At 38.4% G+C, this 23942-nt stretch overlaps 1 protein-coding gene across 1 annotated transcript in view; it reads left to right on the top strand.

Moving 5' to 3' along the window:
• The first annotated feature begins 258 nt into the window (after positions 1-258).
• The window catches only part of RBFOX1 (RNA binding fox-1 homolog 1), a 1177605-nt gene continuing 1153921 nt past the window's right edge, over positions 259-23942 (top strand). Inside the window, exon 1 of the mRNA XM_032392249.1 lies at positions 259-5357. Within this exon, the coding sequence (XP_032248140.1) occupies positions 5305-5357 (53 nt within the window). The 5' untranslated portion in view covers positions 259-5304. The remainder of the gene's footprint in view (positions 5358-23942) is intronic.

A 23942-nucleotide genomic window follows, 5' to 3' on the forward strand; every position in this document is an offset into this window, starting at 1 on the left:
AATCCTTATGTGGGTGGAAGGGTGCCAATCTTGATTGTATTGATTTTTTTTTTTTTTAAAGATTTTATTTATTTATTTGACAGAGAGAGACACAGTGAGAGAGGGAACACAAGCAAGGGGGGGTTGGAGAGGGAGAAGCAGGCTTCCCGCAGAGCAGAGAGCCCGATGTGGGACTCGATCCCAGGACTCTGGGACCATGACCTGAGCCGAAGGCAGTTGCTTAACGACTGAGCCACCCAGGCGCCCGATTGTATTGACTTTATATACTGTCTCAATATTGCAACCTCCCCATAGGGGGAAACCTAGTAAAGGGCACATGGATCTCTCTTTATTTCTTATAACTGCATGTGAATCTACAACTACCTTAAAATAAAAAGGTTAACTGAAAAAGAATATTTATAAAGTTAAAAATAATAAGCGCTATGAAGGGAATGAACAGATGGGGGACAACTGGACTTAGGTAGATAGGATGTTCAGAGAATGCCTATTTGAGGAGGTGGCATTTAAATTAATTTACAAATGATGAGAAGCACCAGCTATGTAGAGCAGGAATGCATACCAGACAGACTGAAACACTCAAGAGACCCCATGTTGTGAAACTCTTAGCTGAGAGGTGTTCTCTCCCTCTGGCTTAGAGGGCAAAATGGAGTATGCAGCCTTGCCCCTACAGAGTGCCCCATTCATGTCCATTGCAGTGAGGGCCATGCTGTCTTAGCACTCTTATCCCAATGTAACACAGTCCAAGTGTGTTCACACACCTACATCCATGGGATTATTTTAGTCAAGCTTCAGGGGTTGTAAAATTAATATCTTTCAATCAGCAAACATTTATTGAACACTTAACTGTAATAATGACTACTGATATTTATGCAGTGCTTTACTTCTCACAGAATTTTGTCACACATCTTAACTCATTGGAGTCTCAAAACTACCCTGTAGAACAGGAATTAGTAACACCTTTACTTTCCTTTTGTGTATGAGGGTGTTAAAACTGTAAAAAGGTTAAGTGATGTGTTCAGATGTGCTTGATATAGCAGATGTGGGACTCAAATCTGGTATATATAATTCTAAAGTCCATATTTTTTCCCATTGTGCACTCAGGATGGTACTATATTATTTACTATAATAATGTAAGGGGCATATAAATAAAAATGTGCTTTTCATTAAGTAGACATAATTGGCATAGAAAATATTATCAAGAAATAGAAGCAAGCACTTATTTTTGCTGCCAATTAATATAGTGAGGGTAGTTAAGATTGTGAAATATAGAAGGAATAATATAATAATTCCACCAAATATTTTAAACATTTTTCTCAGCACCGTTCACCAAATTCTTACTCTCCCCCCATCTCCACCCACAACTTGTTAGTGATGACAGTTTTGTATTATATCCTAAATTATCACATGTGCTAGAATTGGTTTCTATATATTCTTTTCCATTAATTCATGTGTTGATGTTGGTGCTACACACTTTTTGTTATTATAATTTTATAGTATATTTTAATTTTGCATGTGGTAAGTTTTTTATTGTTGGAGGGGATGGAAATGAATGGATTTAAAAATTATTTTTTCTCTAAAATATCACCCCTCATTAAATGAATAATTCTTCACATGCAGTGAAGAAAAAGATAAGTGGAGGTAACTCAAAGGAAAAGGGAAGCTGTGATTATGTTACAGTCCTCAGAACCATGCTCAGAATCTTTTTAGATAAACACATCAAATGTATGGACTATTACACGATAGGCTTTCATACTTTATCTGTTTTAGAGACATGCTAATTAGGCAATAAATATGTGTTGGATGATTGTATGTCTTTTTCTAATGTTGGATTTAATTTTATCCCATGCATTAATAGATTATGTAGATATGTCACATTATTTCCCAAGTAGCCCTGTTCTGTCCTGTTATTCTCTATCAGAGCATCCTGTCCATCTCCTGCCTAGCACTTATTGCAGTCTGTAATTATTTCTTTTATTTGCTTGTTATCTCTGCTCCTTACTGGAATGGACACTCTGTGAAGATAGGGACCGCACTCATCATGTTTCATGCTTTATATTCAGTTCTTAGAGCAGTGCTTGACACATGGCAGGTGTTCAATAACCATTTGTTGAAAAATTTGTTGAGTGAGTTTAATTTAAATAAACTTATTTTTCCGGAAGGATTAGGAAACAAACTCTTGCCTTCTGGGACAATTGTTGTCACTTTGTAAAACAAAAACAATCCCTTCTCGAGAGAACTCTAATACATGTAACTTAACTGTTGATGACTAAAAAAATAATACATGTTTTGTAATGATTCATAAATTGTATCATCATAAATCAGTTATGTAGTTCTAGGAAAATATACTGACTCTTTGGGTTATGTGTGCTGTATAAAACTTTTTGGATCCCATATTTTTGAATGTGGAGTATAGGGCAGAGGGTTGGCAGTTTAAGACCTGTGATAGAAACATAAAACACTCTGACTGAGGTGACTTTAGAAACTTGATTTTTGTGGATGGAGCAATAGTGCTGTTAAGCCCTTGAAGAAATACGGTTACCCTCATGGACTGTCTTTCACGGCTCACTTTTACTTGGCCAGAAATTTAATTTCAAGTAATCATTGGGTAGGTGATGATGTTCTGCTGCCTCCTTGAGCTGAATGAATTAAAATTTGAAGTTCTCATAGTTTGTAAGTGGGTAGGAGTTCATTGGATATAGCCCATTAGTCACTTAATTTTTATGCTGTATAAATGGGGCGTCTCTTTGCCATTTTGCTTGAAGGGACTTTATGGAAAGCCATAAAGAGGGATGGTAAATTTGCAGTCATGTACTTTGTGACCACATCACCCCTTTTGGCTCAGTCCCCTTTTCAGGGATGATTCGTTTCAGGCAATTTCTTGCCCCAGTGCTGGGGAGTAAATGTTCACCTTAAAATCCTTCCTTTTAAGAATGATTCCTTTCCCTGAGAAGTTCGTCTGTGCTCTTTTTTTTTTTTCCTCTAAACAAGGGAAATTGTGAAGCTCAGCAAAAAATGGAGGCACAACCCAAGCAGAGTTGAGGTTGATTGCATAGAGCATAAATCTATGCATTGCTTCTTACTTTAATAAATTGCACTTTACTTTCAGGGTTAGTGAGTCTAAATGGGGCCAAAAAGCAAAAAGGTGACAATTTCATCATTATTCATGAATTCCTTTTTGAGCTATTTCTTACTATCTTGTGTCTTTACAAAGATTTTCTTTTATTTTTAGGATGTAAAAAAGTGACACCGTGTTTCCCCACTCCCTCATAAACCTTTATCTGTAATTTAAAATGTAGAGAATTTGTATATAACTTAGGACAGAGCAGGTGGCTGTTATTTTGGTTTATATCAGGAGCTCAACACATTATTCTTGATATTAAATCTTAAATTATTGGTGATTTTCATTTAGACTTTTTTTTATCATCATGAAACTTGAAATATGTCTAACCCATTATGTGAGTCTGAATCAAGGTTGGTGTTTTATTTGCCATTCCTTTGTTCTAAAATTTCATTAGACGTTTTCTTAGTGAAAAATTAATTGATCCTGGGGGTGGTGGTGATAAATCATTGGAGGTGAAGCCAAATTGATTTTTGCACCACCTCTCACTTGTTTCAATCTTAGTGGAATTAACTCTATTAGGTTCTGAGACTGTTTATGGGTATTATAAAACATTTACATCTTGATGTATTAAGGTACTTGAGTGGTTTTTAGCCATTATTAAGGGAATTATATTAGGATTAATCTTGTTATCAATCTCTGTATCTGGCACCTAGCTAAGAAATGGCTGTTTTATCCTCATTAAAGCCATAAATAGAACTTCGTTAACTAGCACATGCCAAGTACCAAGGCTGGTGGCAAAAACTTTCTACTTTAGGGGAGACCGTGGGTTCCTGAGCATCACAAGTTAAAGAAGTAAGTCTCTGATATTTTGTAAAGAGCTTCCTCTGCAGAAAAGTGCCCTGCCCCCTTGGAGTTTGAAAATACCACAGGAGGTGAAGATTCCATGGAAACTTGAAACAATTGGGACTGATGGATTTAATCCCTTTGATGTACTTGTGAAATTCTCATAAAGACAGATCTAATTCTGTACTGGCCTTGAGGAAAGAGCACTGAAAGTGTATGGAAGATTACTATGGAGAAGTGATACATAAACAAAATATTGACCATTGACCATGCTATATCTTTGCTCTTGAGTGAGGCTTTGGATATTGGGGTTTGATTTTATTTATTTGAATTTTCTTTTGCCATCAAGATTAGTTCTAATTGGCTTAGACGAAATCTGGCTGAAAGATTATAAACAAAAGATAATGGTAAATGATAATATTCCCACTTGGCCCAGATTTGGGGAGAATGGAGGAGAGATTCATAACAGCTTGGGCTAGGTGAGGCCTTTTTTTTTTTTTTAAATGATCTGGAAAAGAAAGTAAATTGCATGCTAATGAAATTTGCAGACAATATTAAATTGGAAGGTGTTACAAACAGGAGTGTGGACTGATGACAGTACACAAGCCTACCCTAAACAGATTGGAAATATGAGCAGAAATGATTAAAATGAAATTAAACTTGGAAAAGACAGGCTAATTCCTTTTGGGGGTGGGGGTTAGGGAGAGAGAAATAAAGGGAATCCTGACATGAAGCTGGTAAGAAAAACCACAAGAACAAATACTAACCAGAGTGATAGGAGAGCACACACCAACATTCTGCACAGGTTTCTGTGGTGTTATCCCAGAGGCTCTCCCTTATTCCATGGCCTGAGCGAGATAAGCTACAGTCTCCCAGATACAGAGCCTACCTCCATCATTCTTCTGCACAAATTCTGGGGCTGCCTCTCTGCCTGCTCTCCTTCCATTTTCCAGTCTCTTCCTTTTTTCATTCTTTCATATCCATCAGCTCACCCACCTCTAGTCTGTAGCATTTATTTCTGGTAGCTTCAGTAGGAGAAAGATGGAGACAGATTGGGGAAAGGTTGGCAACAGAGAGGGAAGCAGATTAAGGGAAGGGAAGGTTTGATTTATGAGGAGAGATTAAAGGTGTGGAATTTGCGTAGCTCATCCAAGCAGCATCTAAAGGAGGGCACAAGTGCAGAGGCACTTAGGTGATATAAACAGGAAGGTGGCCGTGACATTGTTTAGCCCCATGAGCAGGGGTATTGCCAGAAGTAATTAAGAGGGAAATTATATAATCAAAATTCATTGCAGGAGAAAATTAGGGTTGGAAATGTAGTAGTCTACGTGTCCATCTCAGTCAGTACCCAAACGAGGCACATCTGAAAGGTTTTGACTGCATTGAATGTGTAGTTGCTTATGAACAGGAAATCCGAAGAACAAGCCAGCGTGTCTACACCTTCATATGTAAAGTAGGTGGCTATTTCTTTTTACTTTAAGTCTATATATATATATATCTATATATAAATTGTATCTAGTAGAATAGTCAATCTAACGTCTATAATTAGATCTGCATGTTGATAGCCCATTGACACAGGAAACGTCAAAAGAGCTAACATCTATTGAACATCTGGTGGGGGATGTAATAAGATATGAGTTATATTGAGCAGCGAACATTCAGAGATGCTTACTCTGTGCCAGATGCTGGGACAGGCAATTTACAAATATCTGCTTGAATTGTTGCCATAACCTTATGAAATAGGCATTGTTATGATCCCATTTTACAGATGAGGAAAGGAAATTTCGGAGACGTTATATACACTGACTAGTCAGTGTCACTCAGCATGGGAGTGGGAGAGCTAGGAGATTACAAAATGACTCTGGAGCCCCTACTTTAAAATAATAGGTCATGTTGGCAAATAGGTACATGAGAAAATCACCATGAATATGTCAGGAGAGAAACAGTTTCACTGAAGGTGTGGGCCTTGCAGGGTTTTGTTCTTGAATTATAGCAGAGAGGGAGGGAAGTACTCAGAGCAAAGGAGCTCAGCACGGAGTGGGGACTTTGTTTTATATGGCAGTGCTGAGTAAGGAATAGCAGTACTGGTGGTAATAGTAATAACAATATTGATAACCGTAGCAGTCATTCCTTGAGTGTTCAATGAGTCTCATAATAATATTGATACTTTATATGCATTTCTTATGAATCCTCATAGAAAGCACCTGAGGATCATGAAGGTTAGAATGATTTAAGACAAAAACAAAAACAAACAAACAAATAAACCAAACCTGCCCACATATCACTGCTCCTCTGTGAAGTGGCCTGGATTGGAACGTAGGCAGTTTGACCTAAGCTGCCTTGCTTACCTGACTTGAATGTAAAGTGGAAGGACATTAGACCATAATGGGCATATAGGGACAGAAATAGGGTAAGCATTTATTATCAGGCAAAACAAGGACCTATTTTCTATGTATGGTAAGTTATTAACTGCCTCTGAGTAGAGAAAGAATATTATCTCCATATGCCGAGAAGTAAAAGTTCTGAATTAAAGGTATCACCTCTAAGTTTTAATTTTGGGAGAAGCTATCTTCATCTAAATTCACAAGTATTGACTAGTTCTTGGGAACAGTCCCAGATTGTGCATAGACCAGCATGCCCAATCCTGGAGACAGATGGACATGGTGTAATCTAGAAGTGAAACATCTAGGGGGGAATTTTAACAGGGTGATTTTTGTCTCCTTTTTTGAACAGCGAATTTGACATCCGGGTATGACTTCAGGGCCTTCTCCATTCCTTTGACTATGCCCTTTTCTCTTGAGGAATATTTAAGCAATCTATCAGATTTCTGTCAACCTGGAAGACTTTCAGAACCACGGAGAGCAAGCTTTGCCTAATAACAAGGCCTACTTATTTATTGAGCATTTTCTCTGCGCCCGATACTTCATTAAGCATTTTGCGTGCATTGTCTCATTCATTCCACTCTTACATCCTACTTGTTAGGTAGGCACTAGTAGCCTCAGTTGAAAGAATCAACATTTTAAGAAATTAAGTGGTTTGTGTACATTGTCACACTGTTGCAAAGTGACTAAGCCAGGATTTGATCCAACATCTACCTGACACTAAAATCATCACTCCTAACTATTATTTTATATTGCAGAGAATAGATGAAATTTTCTGTTTATTCTAGTTTATCCCATTTCTTCTCAAGCAGATTCTGCAATTGTAATGGAAACATGAACAACCAGAGGTCCATTTTCTTGGTTTGGTTACACTGGCTGAACTTCAAATAGTATATACAGGTATCATGCAGCATCAAAAACAGGAAAAAAATGAACATACCCTTAAAAGTTGGGTGATTTTAATACCAGGAAGGATGACTAACTCCCTAGCTATTGCATCAGTTCATCCACATCTCTCTGTGTGTCATTAGTCTAGGAGTGACAGGGATTCACAGTGACACATTGTAGAGGGATCCACAATGAATACATATACACAGGTTCATACTTCTCCTTTCTTTCTTTACAATCCTCTAATTAGTAGTTGCATATCTCTGGTAAGTCCTCTGTGGTTTGACAGTGAGTGGCAGAGATATGGCCAAATTATATTCAGTGGCATTTTTAATTTATTGCCTACTCCTGTCTTGTCTAATACAAAACCAACTTTGTTCCTGAAGCTGTTCTTATTTGGAGGGAAAGAGAAAGGGAAGGTTTTCCAAGTGCATGGCTACGATGTAGATAAGAAATTCTTTATGTTGATCCTAGTGGAGTATTAGAATGGATGGAGGGAAACAGCTTCTCCTGTGCTTGTTTTTAATGTTATTCCCTAAAGAGCATTGGCTCTTAATTAGACTCGCACAACATCTAGGCCATTGGTGCTCAAATGGTGGATGGTAATCATTTCACCCCATTATTCATATTATCTACTTAGCAGCTAGAAAATATAATTTCTCTTGCAATTTTATCCCTTTTCATTCTTTGGCTTCACTAATGGCACTGAAATTAACTAGTTCGCTCAATCTCTTTGCCTAAGCCATCAGGACTGCCTAGGGGTAGTTCAGAAATCAATTTTCAACCAGTTCACACCTGTACCTAAAGCAAACACCAATGATGCTTGCTGGTAAGCTGCCAGTAGTTGGAAGAGTCACTGTGCTAATGAGGCCCTAGCATATACTATCCTGCCCAGATGAAACATGACATTCAGAACCGGTATTGAAGATGCTGGTTTGAGGAATTGCAAGTGGGCATGTTACAGAGTTAGGGCAAATGTTTCCATTCACTTAATGCCGTTTTCCAATCTGTATGCTGGAGGAAGAAACCACAACAACATTTTATAGCTTTTAATATGGTGTTAGTGTTTTCCTTGAGTCAGGACAAGTTGGGCATGATTCCAAAAGGCAGAGAAGTCCTTGGTTTCTTTCATGCCACCTTGTAAACTGAACAACTATTCAATCATCGAGCAGAATGCCCCTGACCTCAGAAGCTCTGCTGGGAATGGAAATTATTTTTCTTGATCAGTCATTGGTATTCAGGTAAGTGCTATACATGCTGGGGTATTTTAGAGGTATTGAGACTCCATTCACATTATATAGGGGTGTATAGAGAACACATTGTTCTTCTTATTAAAGACTTATTAACTGCAATTTTTGAGCTGGGGTGAAAACAAATACACTTTCAAATGGCTAGTATGTTTCTTATTCCCTTGCCTGACACATAAAACCCCAGGGCATAGGGGGAATTTACAGAAACAGAGGTTTAAAAGAAACATACAAAATTGGGTAGGCTCACACTGAGGAAAGCAAGGAAGCCTCAGAAATTTTGATTTTACCATTGTAGTTTCATTTCAGTACCTAACTGTAGGGATTTAAGAAAAAGAAAAAAGAAAAAGGAAAATTAAAAATAATGCCTAAAAATACTGTAGGCTGTGTCACAGTGATACTGGGGTGGGGGACTTTCTGTTATTTTGCAAATTTAGAATACCAGATACTAAATATATTAAGCAAAGTAGGAAGTAAATTCTGCATAAGCCACCATGAAAATGGCATTTTATTAGAAGTATGGAAAAGATCATAGAATGGAAAATTTAAGACTATTTCTGTAAATGTGAATTTGGAGGGCATGTGAGCTGAATAAAAAGGGATAGAGACCATTTATTGTGGTACAGATAAGTACAGTATTCACAATGACGGTATATTTCTCAGTCCATGGGTGCCAATCACCCTGAAATTACACATCCTATATATGGGTAAGGGTTTTCATCCTCCAAACACCTCTTGGGTGTTGCTGAGTATTGATTCTATGCACAATAAGAGATATGTCTATGTTCTTGGCTTCATACTCCCTTAAATGTATTATAGTTTCTGCCCTTCCTCCTGGTGAGAGGTTTTTGTTTAAGGATGTAAATGACCATCACTTGGGCTTGGATCTCCTCCCTGCTTATCCTGCCCCCCAGTCCTAGCACATCAATCTTTGTACTTCTGTGGTCTCCATGGCCATGAAAGGAGGATAGGGTCTGTTAGCAACATCGGGGAAGACTTTGATTCTAGGTAGAATCCATTCCTCTACTCTTCTCTTTGTGAAAGCTCTGTTGTATTGAAGATGTTGGATTCTACCAAAAAGCACCTTATTTACATTGATGGCCCATTAACACAACATGTAACCCAAGGAAGAATGCAACAATAAATCATCAGTCACATAATTAAATAAATTGAAGCTTCTTGTCTAAAAGTGGGATAACACACAGTCGGTGAAGCATTATTTATTTCAAACCAAGCTAATATTGTTAGAGTAAACATTAAGGCAGGTGACTGCATTGCCACAAAATATTAATTATACACTGTTTTGGCACCGATAATAAATGTTCGGGTATGGTCTTCTTTCCAGGGGAAATGCTGAATTATGTTACAAAGAAACACTCTGAATAATTCTAGAGAGCCTGAGTCTCAGCAGGAGGGCTCCTCTGACATTGGTCCTGGAGTCCATTTTTAGCCCCCCACCGTTTTCTTCTCATGCAAAGGGCTCTGAATGCCAAGTCTTCTTATATTTTAAAATTTATCATTAATGACACATTCCCAGTGAGTAACTTGTGAAAAGTTCAGAAGTCTTGACAGAGATGTGTGAGAACTTATTTTTTTAAAGATTTATTTATCTTTTTGAGAGAGAGAAAGAGAGAATGTGAATGAGTGGGGAGAGGGGCAGAGGGAGAGAATTTCCAAGCAGATTCCCCGCTGAGCACAGCCCAACATGAAGCTCGATCCCACAACCCATGAGATCATGACTGAGCTGAAACCAAGAGTTGGACACCCAACTGACTGAGTCACCCAGGTGCTCCACATGTGTGAGAACTTTTGAAATGACTGACCTCACTGTGCATCCAAGCTGATGTCCTTCCTTCTTCCTGGTTGCCTTGGATGAGTTACTTAATGTCTATGCCTCCATTTCTCCTTAATAAGTTGAAGATGCTAGTACCTGCTTTCATGAGTATTGTAGGGATTAGCAATAATATATTTATTACACTTAGAATATGGCAGTCTCATAGTTGATATTGTAACTATGATGATGAACCCATGGTCATGAGTAATGTGAACTTACATTTTGTGAGTTCTGGGAGATAGCAGTCATATCCTTAGTTAGTGATATCTGACTTATCCATGGCCCTAAATGGACTCTGAACAGATGCCTATTGTGCTGGTGGTAGTTTGCATTAGAGTCCTTTTATTTGCCCACTGGACTAGAGAATTCTCTGAGGCTGCCCTAAAAGAAGGAAGGTGACTCCCCAGATAGCTTCATCTGAGTAGCAGATGTTTGCCCTGGGAACATATGCCTTGGGTGATAGATACTTCCAATGCATCCTATCCAATAAGCTTTGATACACGGAAGACCAGATTTGGAGGGACTTGATTACCTTAAATGATATTGTTTATTTCTTTGTTCTGTCTCTACATTTCTGCACTAGAATTCAGGCTCTGTGAGAGCAAGGATCATGTCTTTCCTAATCATGGCAATATTTGCTCCACACCTAGGGTGGTGGGTGGCACAGAGTTAACTGGCAAGGTATAGTTGAATGAATGAATCAAAATAAACAAATTGGGGAATTAGGTCAAAGGGATGCAAACTCAAATGCCTACAGCTATCTGCAAATTTTGAATTGGGCTGGGTATAAAATGATAAAGGAACAATGAAGCCCATGGTAATCTGAACACCCCATCTAAGGATGTTGTAAGTCATTCAGTCGTTATAAGTGATAGCCACAGAAAACACACTTGCATACAGATTCTGTCTTGAAGAGTGAACTCAATAAATTTACCATTCTCTAGTTGAAATGGAGGGTTAAGGGAACAAAGTGACTAATCCATATTTAAAATGGCCTAGTGTCACCAAAAATAGTCATGGTGTTGCTTGCTCTATCTCATCCATCTGTTCAGAGTTGAAATTAAGCTGGTTTTTTTTCAGTAGAAAACAAACATGTTAACAGTCCTATACTATAATTGGTGTATGCCAATATGGTATTCATTAAATTAGCCAGTGGATGTGTTTTAAGTGCCTACTGTGTGTCAGACACAGTGATAGGCATATGATTACAATACCAAATACTGCAGCATTCACAGTCACGTGGGTTTCATCCAACATTTCTCACACTACTGCTAACACAGTGCAATGCCTGGCATATAGTTGGGCTTTCATGACATTTGCTCAATGACTAACCATTTAATAGGAAGAAGGAAATAGCAATCTTTGTAGATTCTAAGCTCAAAGTATATATGTGGGTATACATATACCCCCACACACATAAACATATACAAGTATACCATATCTTATGAAGTAACATGTTAAAACTTTTCTCCACTTCTTATCATGTGAATGTCTACAATTAAGAATATTTGCTTATATGTGGAAAAACTCCAAAATTATCAAGCTATTGTTCTGAGCTAGAAACATCTATGGAAAGTATTGGTAGAACTTAAAATCTGATGAGACAGCCAATTTGACTCACACCTGTTTCCTATACAAAATTAAGCTTCTATTTCTTGTTAAAGAAAAATAGGCAGTGTTACATATTGGTGCATTTTGCATACTCCAAACCTTTGTGTCTATAAACAGGCATCTATAAGGTATTTAGAAAAACACTAAAGTGACCACTATATCCCACTTTGTGACTTGATGTAACTCTTAGCTTTGTGTGGCGCTTGATGAGATGTATATGCTCTGATTCAGTGTATGGAAAGGAAAATAATTTCTCCCTAAAATTTCACCTCCGTGTTGCTGAGATTTATGGAGAAAATGTTTGTGGTTAACAATGCTTTGCAGAATGATATAAAAAGGTACTTAAAGAAGTGTTTCTCAAGCTGTATTGTGTAAACATGTAACCTAGGAGATTAAATGCTGATTCTGATTCAGCAGATCTGGGTTACAGCCTGAGATTCACCATTTCTAATAAACTCTCAAAGATAGGATGTAGTCAACCCAAGGACCACGCTCTGAGTAGCAAGTGTTTTGAGCATATGAGTGCCATTCAACATACTTCCAACTGTATGTATACTTCATTCCAATTCACGTGAAAATCCTATGATCAGTACTATTATGGTTTTTATGATCTCTATTTTATAGGTTGAAAAAAAATGAATCTCAGTGAGGTAAGATAATGGATTTAAAATTGTACTTCTAGAAAAAGCAGAGTTGGGATTTCAATTCAGGACTTCTTGTTTCGAGCTCATGCTGTCAAGCACTCTGTCTACTGCATGTTGTCACAGCTTCCATCACTGAAGCAAGGTCTTATGTTTGTAATCAGGTAGTGGCGTATATCTCTATATGGCTCTGTGCTGGGGTGAATTTTTAGAACACACTTTTGGTAATCCCTGCTTAGAATGGCTGAATTGGAATCTTGAAGCTTTAAGGTCTACTGGAACCATTAGTAATTCTTGGACATTAGTTTTCAAGGTAATGCTCCTCATTAATACTCAGTCACCCACAGGAGAGTACAGACCATTTGCTTTAGCTCCCAGTAGTCTGAGAAAGGTAAGTAACAAATAAATGTAGGTCCAGATTTTGAACAGAATGAACTTTTAAAGTTTTTACCAGTGATGCCCTGTGTGTGCAAGTTGTAAAATGAATTTTGGGCGATTATTTTTAGATTAACAAAGAAATATACTCATCTGTTTAGTAATGGGGATGATTTTTCCTTCAAATCACACAATTTAGCAATCTCTGAACAGTAGAATTTTTCTTTGCAAATGTCACGGATGCATTATTTCATAGATTTGTTGTGAAGGGTGGATAAAGATTGAAGGAATAAGTTAACCCTCCACCTCTGATTGGTACAAAAAATAAAACCCCACCAACGTATCTTTTGTTAGAGAGGAAGGAAGTGAGGAAGTCACTCATTTCAATTTGGACACTAGGGGGCACCATCCTAATCAGCTCCCATTTTAACCACAGCAGTAACAGGGAGGAAGACATTCTTGAGATTACCCGTGGCTTATGTTACAGAACTGTAGCTGTTCACTGGAAATTGCTAGAATGCTACTGTCTCATGCCATTTTAATTGATCACCTTTTCATCTTCTAGCATGTCTGGCATTGTCCAGCATCAGTCTAATCCACAATACTAATCTTGACTTAAAACATAGCTAAGTGCAATACAAGAAGTTGCAATGAGTAAGAATTATAAAATGAAAAGGTAGGGATTGATGCATTCTGGGGAAAATGCCTTCCCAGGCAATTTGAAGGAACAAAATAATGCAGATGTCTTCTGAATGTACTAAGGATTTAAGGCCACTGGTAAAAGAGAGCAAATTGAATAAGTAATATGAAGAATCAGCCCACAATAAGAGAATAATGATTTCATGAAGCAGTGTAGAAAGAGAAGGGAGATCAGGGAAATCTGAATACCTTTGATAGTTGAAAATGAAATGGAAATATAACAGCTTAACTAGGAGAATGTAGAGAAAAGGCAACAAGATCATAAGAGATAACCAGTGCTTTTAAGCAAAATGAGGGAAAGAGGTTTAGAAATGTGGAAAATTGTGGCCACAGCATTTTTACACAACAAGGAGGGAAATGTGGCTTGGATTATTGCATTTAAAAACTACCTTTTCATGAATTCTGCCACTTTGCCTGAAAGTAATAGTTAGTCACATATGCAATAAGAACCAGCATGGATTGTAATGATAAACAGCAATGATTTCAGTATAGATAATATGTGGATTGTTAAAAGAAAAGCAACATAGCAGTTTTCCTGTTGTCACTAAAATGAGTTTAACACATATGGGCAAAAGAAAAGGATTTGGTACCTACTAGGTGCTCAGTTAATATTGAAGGTGTTTATGGTGCTGAGGGTGTAGCTTTTCTTATTGCATAAAATGTACAATTGCAAATGAAGGACATTATGCTTTCTACTCTAGGATATACCAGAAACTAAATTCTTCGAGATGAGGGTAATACGTTCTTTTATGAGGATTAGATCATAGGAGGTGGTGGAAACTACCTGCCTTATTCACTTTTTTCCCCTTCCTTAGAATGTCTGTCCTAAAAACTATAGATTTTGTTGGGGTGTGTGTGTGTGTGTTCAGATCTATATTGTACAGGATAAAAAGTTTCTTAATGATCATTATTAGTGAATCCTGGTGTGCCTCTGCACTTTGGTGTTAAATTAAGGAAGGCGCAGTTAATAAAGAAATTGGCATTTTCCGACGAAGTCTTACATAGAATAGTCTGGTGGAAATACCTCCAATGGCTTCTCATTGGAGGAAACAGTTCTATAGAATTTTTTTTTCTTTTTTTTTAAGGAAAATCTAATTACATGTGAATTTTTCCTTGGTGGGAGGTATCTTTGAGAACTTAACGAAGAAATTAAAATTGCTCAGTAATCCAGGGTCAAACAGATATATTCAGACATTAAAACCAGCCTGTTAATATCCATGTTTCTATTGGCCTTACAGCTTTGCCTTGTAGAGTTTTAGAGAATATCTAAAAGAAAGCAACTGAATGGTTGGGAGAGGGGACCTCACATAGATAATTTGTTTCTCATTCCAGAAAATTCCTATAGTTGGACTGATTTTTGCCTCTTCCAGGTGAATGGTCTTATTTGTACATTGTCAAAAAGTCATTAACTCTATCTTGTGGCTTTACACATCCTTGTTACGAGTTTTGTAGTTCTTTAGATTTGGGTATGAAACAAGTTGCCTGAAATAAATGGTTAACTAAACCTCAGCCTGGGAGCTGCATCCCTGAACACTCCAGTTCTTATTACAAAATACAGTTCAAAAAATTCTACACTGACAATCAAAGTCCTTTTTGATCTGGCTCCAGCCTGTTTCAACCTGTTCTCTGCTACACACAGTGACATACCAAAGTTTACAGCATTGTTAACTCTGGGCACCTAAAGTTCCCTTCATCCCTGACTCTATTTATGCTATTTTCCCCACTGGGAGATGCCAAAATCTTTAATTTCCATTATACCCTATTTAGTAGGCAATATTAATGGTATCACTTTACAGATGGGGAAAGTGAAACCCACAGAGACTAAGTAACTTGCACCAGATACATAGCTAGAGGTATTGGATTTGGGATTTAAACCGAGACACTTCAGCTTCAGAGTCTACATCTTAGTTACTATACCAGACTGCCTCTCAAAACTTAGGTCTCCCATGGGACTGTTTTTGATTTTCCCCAGGAAGATTCAAGCTCCCCCTCTTCTGAATACCTTTATCACTGTGTTTGTGCTCATCATCTCCTGCTTTGAATATTTGTTGCAAATTCAGTCATTAAAATTGGTAAGGACCAAAGTTGGATGATTTCTTCCCCTCAAGAAACTCACAGTGTATGTTTGGAGACAGGCGAGCAATAAATATCTATCAGAAAATAATCATGAATTAGAGAACTATGAGATAATTTAGATACACTACATTTAGTGTGTCTTAGTGGAAGCATTCACTAAGATACAGGATCATAGAAACCCAAGGGAAGAGAGACTCATTTAGCCTGTAAGGGCTGGAAAGGACTTTCCTTGCAAAATGGTACTTGTGCTGGACCTTAAAGCATGGGTGTGCTTTTCCTATATGAAGGGTCAAAGAATGAGATTCCAGCCAAAGGGCATAGGATGAGTGAAATGCCAGTTATTGAAGGAAGTGGGACACACCAGGGAAATACCTAGGAGATGTGGTAGCTAGATTGTAGTGGGCATAATGAGATGGTCAAGAGAAACGAAGTCCAGATGGTTGGGTGAGGTGAGCTTATTCTATAGATGCCATGCTAAGGAGTTTACCAGCATTCTGTAGGCAGCAGGGAGCCACTGAAAGTTGTATATGCAAGTGAGTCACTTGATCATCACAGTTATGGTTTTCAAAGCTCAGTGTGTCAAATGAGATCTCTCCCTTTTTGGAACATTTCTGCAATTATAATGAAAGCTAAAAGGGAAAAATCACTTTACTTGCTTAGAATTTCATCAGAGTCAACCATTCATTCTCTTCCTGTGGCCAGTATGCCTGATGGGTTTGTATCATCCTAGAATTCCATGGTGGAAAAACAGGAAGAATTGCATGCATTTTTACCTTAAGGGTAAAGGGAAAGCATTTCAGTGGATACAATGAAGATAATAATGTTTGTCTTGCACTCTAAATAGTTAAAGCAGAGATTAAAAACTCCAATGCCTGTTGGAAGCCAAACAGGTAATACACGAGTGAAGTGGTTAAGAGGCATTAGAGAGGAGTGGGCACTGGAGAGAATACACAGTCTTTCTAATGGAAGCATCAACTACTCAGCTCACTGGATTTTTGCTATGCAGAAATATGGTCTCAGTATGGTTGGGTATTATGGTTTATCAAGAAGAGTCAGAATCATAGATATTTAATGTTGATTTTTTTAAGTGCTGGCAGCTTTTTCGCAAATTGTTTTAAGTGGTGAGTAGTTCAAACATGTGACCCCTCCGACCTCCAGCTTGTGGTCTCTGATTTAGACCAAGTAGGCTTAGCTCAGAATTTCTATAAAATAGGCAAAACTTGGGGTGTCTGGCTGGCTCAGTCAGTAGAGCATGTGGCTCTTTATCTCAGGGTTGTGAGTTTGAGCCCCACATTGGGTGTGGAGATTACTTAAAAAAAAAAAACAAAAAACAAAAAACACAGAAAAACAAAACCCCCAAACAACTAAATGTGAATACGCTGTTTTTAGACTTAACACTTACCTGTCAGCAATCATTGAGCTCCTACTTTATGCAAAGCCCTGTATGAGATTCTATAGAGGCTATAGAATTAGCTAGACAGTGTGGGGAATTCTTAGGTTAATGCATGTTTGGAAAATTGTGTTTTGGCAATTGGCACATAAATAGCAGATTGTCCTTTTGGCTATCTCTCTGTTATGATGTGTAATTCCAGAAATGTTCCTCTTATTTTGAGTCTCCAGTGGGGACAATGACAAGCACTAACACACACGAATTTAAATAGAAGCATGAGCTGTGTTTTTAAATTATTGCCTATCATTTAAGGAGGCAAATTGATGAGCAAGATACATGTTTGTTTAGTTAGTTTTTGTTTCTTTCCTGGCCCCCACTACCACCACCCCCATCAAATTGCTGGATTATACTTGGGGATTTTCATGCTGATTCCACCTTGACTTGTTTTCACTATGACCATGCTTTTTCCTGTCTGTCTCTCTCTTTTTTTCTCTCTCTACTCCAGCTCCATTTGTGGCAGAAAGCTCTTAAGTGAGTCTTTACACTGGAGGTTTGTATGCTCAGCCTGTCAGCCCGTGGATCCGTGTGCTATTACTGAGTTTTATCCTCTGAGTACATAGCCTGTAGTTGGGTTTGAATATTAAGTGTCAAACTCCAGTGCGCTGGTGAGAGATTTGCAGCAACCAGCAGGCCCCTTCCGCATCCCTAAAAGCTGCTGGGCACTCTCTTTTTTGATAAGCGGACTCATTTCACACATGTCAGATTACTGGGGTGTAGCTGCTGATGCAGTGTGTGATGCTAAAGGTACGGTTACCTGAAGTTGGCCTCTTTTCCTGAAATGAGGAGGAGACGGGGACTCCCACTCAGGGGGAAAACATGTAAAGCTGGCTGTTCACAAATGTGAAGGTTACTTCAGAGAGCCCGGGGAGCGTTTTGTCAGTTCTGTTTGCAAAGAGATAGGGAGTGAAGGATTATGATCCTTGGCGCCGATAATGTCCCCTGGGCCACAAGCTAATCCAGCAGGACACCAGATGCAACATAGCCATTTTATTCACGCATTTCTATGTGGTTATCGTGGAGAGCAGGAATGGAAGAAAAGGCTTAGGAGATAATCATCAAACAACATCTTTTCCTCTTCTGCAAAGGAATCAGAGCCCAGGGTCTGCATGCATTTAGCCATACCATCAGTCATTCCTACACAAACACTTATTGAGCACCTACTATGTGCTAGGCACCTTGTCAGATGTTGTGGTTGTGGAGGTACCTGAACTCACAGAGATGTCATTCATGGAGTAAGTCATTCATGCACTCATCCATTTATCAAACAGTAGGTATTGCCTTGGTGCCAAGTTCAGCGCTAGATACTGAAGTAAGAAAGAGGTTAGACATTTAGCTCTGGAAGCAGAAAATCCTGAGTTTATCACCAAAAAGTTGGGAGACCTTGTTCCTCAATGCCTCACTTTGCTCATCTTGAAAATGGGTATTAGAGCAGTTCCCACCTCCTAGATGGCTATAATGATTATTGGGTGGTGGTGGTATTATATTAAGCACACCTAGTATACTACATGACACAAATGTTAGTGGTTAGACTGTCATTAACTTACTGTCCAGAGGGAGGCCATAAGTGGGTAACCACATGGAGAGGACACCCATGGCTTTTGTCAAATAGTGGCTTCAGTTCTAACCTCACCACTTACTGATGAACTTGCCATTACAGTGACCTTGGGTATTTAAAAAAAAACTTCTCTGAACTTTTGTTTCCTCATCTATAAAATAAGAGTGATATTAGTGTTTATTAGCCCGATTCTACTGCATGGTACACCCCATATATCCGTTACCTGTTATTTCCCAACACACTATGGAACTGATTCTAGTCATGCCTCAAAGAACCACTCAGAGCTCCGCAGGTGCCTTCGATTATTATGCACCACAGGTAAACAATGTAGTCCTAAGATGTAGAAAACAGTTGTCAATTTATTTGACAAATTTTTATTTTGTTTTTAGGTTTTCAGAATCATCAGAGTGTAACAGCTGGTGGGGCTTGATGATTCCTTTTCAGATCAAGTTGAATGCAGCTGCAAAGCATCTGAACTTTGCCTTTAGCTAAGCAGATCCTTATGGGTTCAGTTAACATTGTACACGCATATGATTCACCAAGACCTTCCTTCTGGGTTGGCAATAGTGCTAATTAAAAAGTAAAAATACCCTTAGTGTCAGTATACCAAGCAGGGTTCAAGAGTGACAAGCCATCTCAAGAGAGTGTTTCCCAAAGGTTAGCCATTGAAATGAAACAAATCATGGGAAGTTCACGTATTTGTTGGATGCAAATGTAATCCAGTATTTAAATGTATCACCTCACCCTTTGGGTGTTAATGGAAAATTTGGAATTACAATTTGTTTTGGTTCATGGATGACCTGGCATTTCCCACACAGTAATTTGTAGCTTAAAAGCCTGAAGGGTTGAACTGGGCACTGGTCATAGTGGACATTAGAGTCTATGGGGACCTTAACCTATTCCCTATGTTGTCTTGTCCTTGCCTATGGCACCTCCTCATCTTTGTGCCCAGGTAAGAAGTGTTTGCCATTGTACCCACAGTTTGATTTGGAAGGAAGGCAACCTACCTCCCTGGCAACGGTGTAAGGTGTTGGTAGCTTCAGAGGGGAGGGTCAGGCTGAATACTAACGACTGGAAGAAGGGGCAGGTGCCTGAAGCATTTGACATCCCCTGAAGAAGGGGCTCATCTGAATGGGTAGACCCATTTCCTCTTTTTCCTCCCTGTTAGCTGATCTTCCTTAAGAGATGATAAACTAACATGGTTGTTAGGTTGCTACAATTAGCCGGGCAGATCTGAAAACTCAAAATGTATTAATTCATTTATTCCTCAAAACAACCCACTTGAGTTGAGTGACATTAATACGATTCCCATAGTATAAATGTAAAAACTGAGGCTGAGAGAGGTTGAGTCACTTACCCCAAGTCACAAAGCCAGCAAGTGGTTCAGTGCAAATAAGTAAGCAGAGGAAGTGGCTTCAGAAACTGCATTTTTACAATAGCTTCCTGAGCCTCCGTCTCTCACTCTCCCCGTCCATTTTCTACGCTGTGTCCAGTTATTCTCATAAAACACAGGTCAGAACATGTCATCCCTTTCCTCAGACATCCTTCATGGATTCTTCATGACTACCAGCCAAAGCATGAACTGACTGACTTACAGTGGCTTAGGGTATGGTCTTTGGCGTCTGATGGTCTCAGTTAAGGACATGGCCCCTCATCTTACTACTCAGCAGTCTTTCCACCACTGGTTTCTCTGAGTCAGTTTCCTCAACTGTGAAACTGGCATTAGGAATACCTACCTCACAGAATTCTTAGGGAGGCTCAGCTCTTAGTCTATGCAAACCACTAAGCACAGTGCCCAGCGTTAAGCACACATTAAGTGTTTGTTACGTTGGCACAGTTGTTAGGTCAGGCCCATGGAGCCACCTATATTTGGTTTCATCTTTCCAGGGTCATTCCCCTCAATAACCTTACTCCACTCTGGTTCATGAAGACTGCTCACGATTCTCCAATATGCCATGAAGTCTCATCCCTCCACCTGTTTCAGCCATATTCTTTTGTTACGTGGCAGCTTGTCCAGTTCTTCATGTTCCCTTTCTCTGACTGTTGAGCAAATAAATCCTAGTAATTCTCCATGAATCATCTTAGTTGTCACTTTACCGTGTATGTCACCTCCACCCCCACCCTCCCAAGTCAGAATGCGTCAGTCCTCAGTTTCTCTGCTTGGAACCTTGTTTTACTGTTGCTTTTTTTTTTTTTTTTTTTTTTAATTAACCATTGGATATTTATTTTTTCTTTTTTTTTTTTTTAATTTTTTTTATTGTTATGTTAATCCCCATACATTACATCATTAGTTTTAGATATAGTGTTCCATGATTCATTGTTTGTGCATAACACCCAGTGCTCCATGCAGAACGTGCCCTCCTCAATACCCATCACCAGGCTAACCCATCCTCCCAACCCCCTCCCCTCTAGAACCCTCAGTTTGTTTTTCAGAGTCCATCGTCTCTCATGGTTCTTCTCCCCCTCCAATTTCCCCCCCTTCATTCTTCCCCTCCTGCTATATTCTTCTTCTTTTTTTCTTTCTTAACATATATTGCATTATTTGTTTCAGAGGTACAGATCTGAGATTCAACAGTCTTGCACAATTCACAGCGCTTACCAGAACACATACCCTCCCCAGTGTCCATCACCCAGTCACCCCATCCCTCCCACCCCACCCCCCACTCCAGCAACCCTCAGTTTGTTTCCTGAGATTAAGAATTCCTCATATCAGTGAGGTCATATGATACATGTCTTTCTCTGTTTGACTTATTTCGCTCAGCATAATACCCTCCAGTTCCATCCACGTCGTTGCAAATGGCAAGATCTTATTCCTTTTGATGGCTGCATAATATTCCATTGTATATATATACCACATCTTCTTTACCCAATGGCTACGTGCACCCCGATGTTTATAGCAGCAATGTCCATAATAGCCAAACTGTGGAAAGAGCCAAGATGTCCATCAACAGATGATTACTGTTGCTTTTTATCAGCTCTTAGGGATATGAGCTAGTTTGAAAAACAGAGCATCCCATTCATCTCTGAATTCAGAACTGTGCCTGGCACCATGCTTTGATGGTTTTCACCAAGTGGGGGCTCAGAAATGCCAAATGGATTAATGAGTGGATACACATGTTAAAATGAGCAAAATAGCTTACATTATGTTCTTTTTAAAAATGTTTACGTCTTTTGAATTGCCGTTGAAAAAATCCTTGAAGATTAGAAATAGAACCTGGAAACTTTTGAATCAAGATTTTTCTTCCTTCTGCTTCTTTAAGTTGTAGACTTACTTAAGATGCCTACGTATTTCAAATCTGAAAGAAATTATGCACACACAGATTCTAAGTCTCTGTGGAATAAGTCAGAGTTTCATATGCATGAATTCTGTATTTTTGATGGGTGTCACATGGTATCAAAGTATGTGGACCGTGGGTAGAAATTAAGCAAATTACTTTTTTTCAAATGCCTGGCTAGGAGTTTGCTTTAGGATTAAGGACTATTTTCTTAATAAGTGGTGCAGATCTTATTAAAGTAAGTACCTTTATTAATATGATACTTTTCTAATTCTTGTGAATAGTTGAAGCATTTCTGGGTTAAGTTGGAACATTATGAGATCTAGTTTCCTGAGAAATGAATAAAAATAACTTATAAGTATTGCTGTGAAGATTCTTCAATGAAAAATACTACAGAGAAAGTTTAGAAGGGGGTCTGGAACTTAGTAAATACTCTATAAATGCCAATGTCTACTCCATCTCAGCCTAAAATATGAAACTTCACATAATAGAAGTTGCTAAAAATTATCAAAGAGGTATGTGCAAGCATTTTGTGAAGAATTTTACATGCATTATTTCATTTAATTCTCAGAGCAATCTTAAGGTATAGGGTACTGCTAGCCACTTGCCAAAAGAAGATGCTGAGGTCCAGAGATGTCCATGAATCTCCCAATGTCAAACACAGAAAAATCAGAATTCAGGTTTTCCTTATTGTCGGTCTTGAGTTCTTACCATTATATGTTATTGTCTCTCATGACAAAAACCATAGAAGCAAGTATTTTTGTCCTGAAAATTCCTGTTTCTTGTAGCTGAGTCTACAATATTTATTACTTACTGGAAATTATGCTGTAAAGAAAATATCACCCAAAACAAGTGTGGATGAAGTCTCACATTAAACCCATAACTTTTGATGATTACCCAGTGTGGCCCTTGGAACATTTACCAAACTTTTCATGACTTTGGTCTAGTTTTATGACTTTCCGTTCTCCCACACAGAGATGTTGAGTGCTGTATTGATCCACCTTTCTGCCTAGCTTTTTCCTTCATTTCATTGTCTTTGTTTTTCCAAACATTGTATCAGATGGCTTGGTGGTTCTTTGCTGAACATGAGGATTGGCTATGGAGAATTTTCTTTTATCTTCCAAAATCCATTTCATTTCTTTTAAAATTAGTTATTACCTTCTGACCAGAGGGTTTTCTCTATTTTTGTTTAATTTTTTTTCTTTTTTAGAGGGATTGTATGGGGTGGGAATTTTATACCAAGAGGCACACAGCATATTCTATATTGGTCTTGACTCCTCTTGAAACTTGCTTTTGCTGTCACTGATTTTCCTTTCTATAAAAATGCACATGAAACAGATCACCTAGAGAAATTAAAAGAAAAGAGCAGTTTAAAAAACAAGAAGGTCCAACCCCTTTCTTGTGAAAATGAGGAAACTAAGGCTCTGAGTGAGTTAAGTAACTTAATTGAGGCCAAACAGCTAGTTAGTTAACAGCAAGAGTGGGACTAAAACTTACACCTCTGTTGATGACTAATTTAGGAAACTATTATTTATCTTTGCAGAATACCTATATAGGGAGGATTTTTAGATGTAAAGAATATAGCAATGCATCTTTGAAAAATACCCTCAGTGACTTGTAAAAAAAAAAAAAAATAGTGGTATCAGCAAAGGTACTTCATGTATTTTATAGAAAGGTCTCTCCCGTCCTCGGGAGCACACCCTGCCACAGTGATTCTGTCGGGATCTGATGCTTATGGTTCTTATACATAAAGATAACTGCACCAAGCTTGCCTTGATAGTTTTACCATTTCCTTGAGATTACATTCTTGAGATGATCAGACCAGCTTGAATTTTCAGTGTAGTTGTAAGACCTTTCTTAGGTTGAAATGAATTCTGATAAGCTGATTATCTCTCTGAAGAAAATATGATGTCCACATTTCATAGCTTAGTTCCTATCACTTTAATGCCATTTTTATTCTGAGAAATCTTTCCTGCCCTAAATTAAATAAGGTAATAAGGTGCTCT

Source organism: Phoca vitulina, unplaced genomic scaffold (assembly GCF_004348235.1).
Source record: "Phoca vitulina isolate PV1807 unplaced genomic scaffold, GSC_HSeal_1.0 scaffold66, whole genome shotgun sequence".
NCBI classification, from domain to species: Eukaryota; Metazoa; Chordata; class Mammalia; order Carnivora; family Phocidae; genus Phoca; species Phoca vitulina.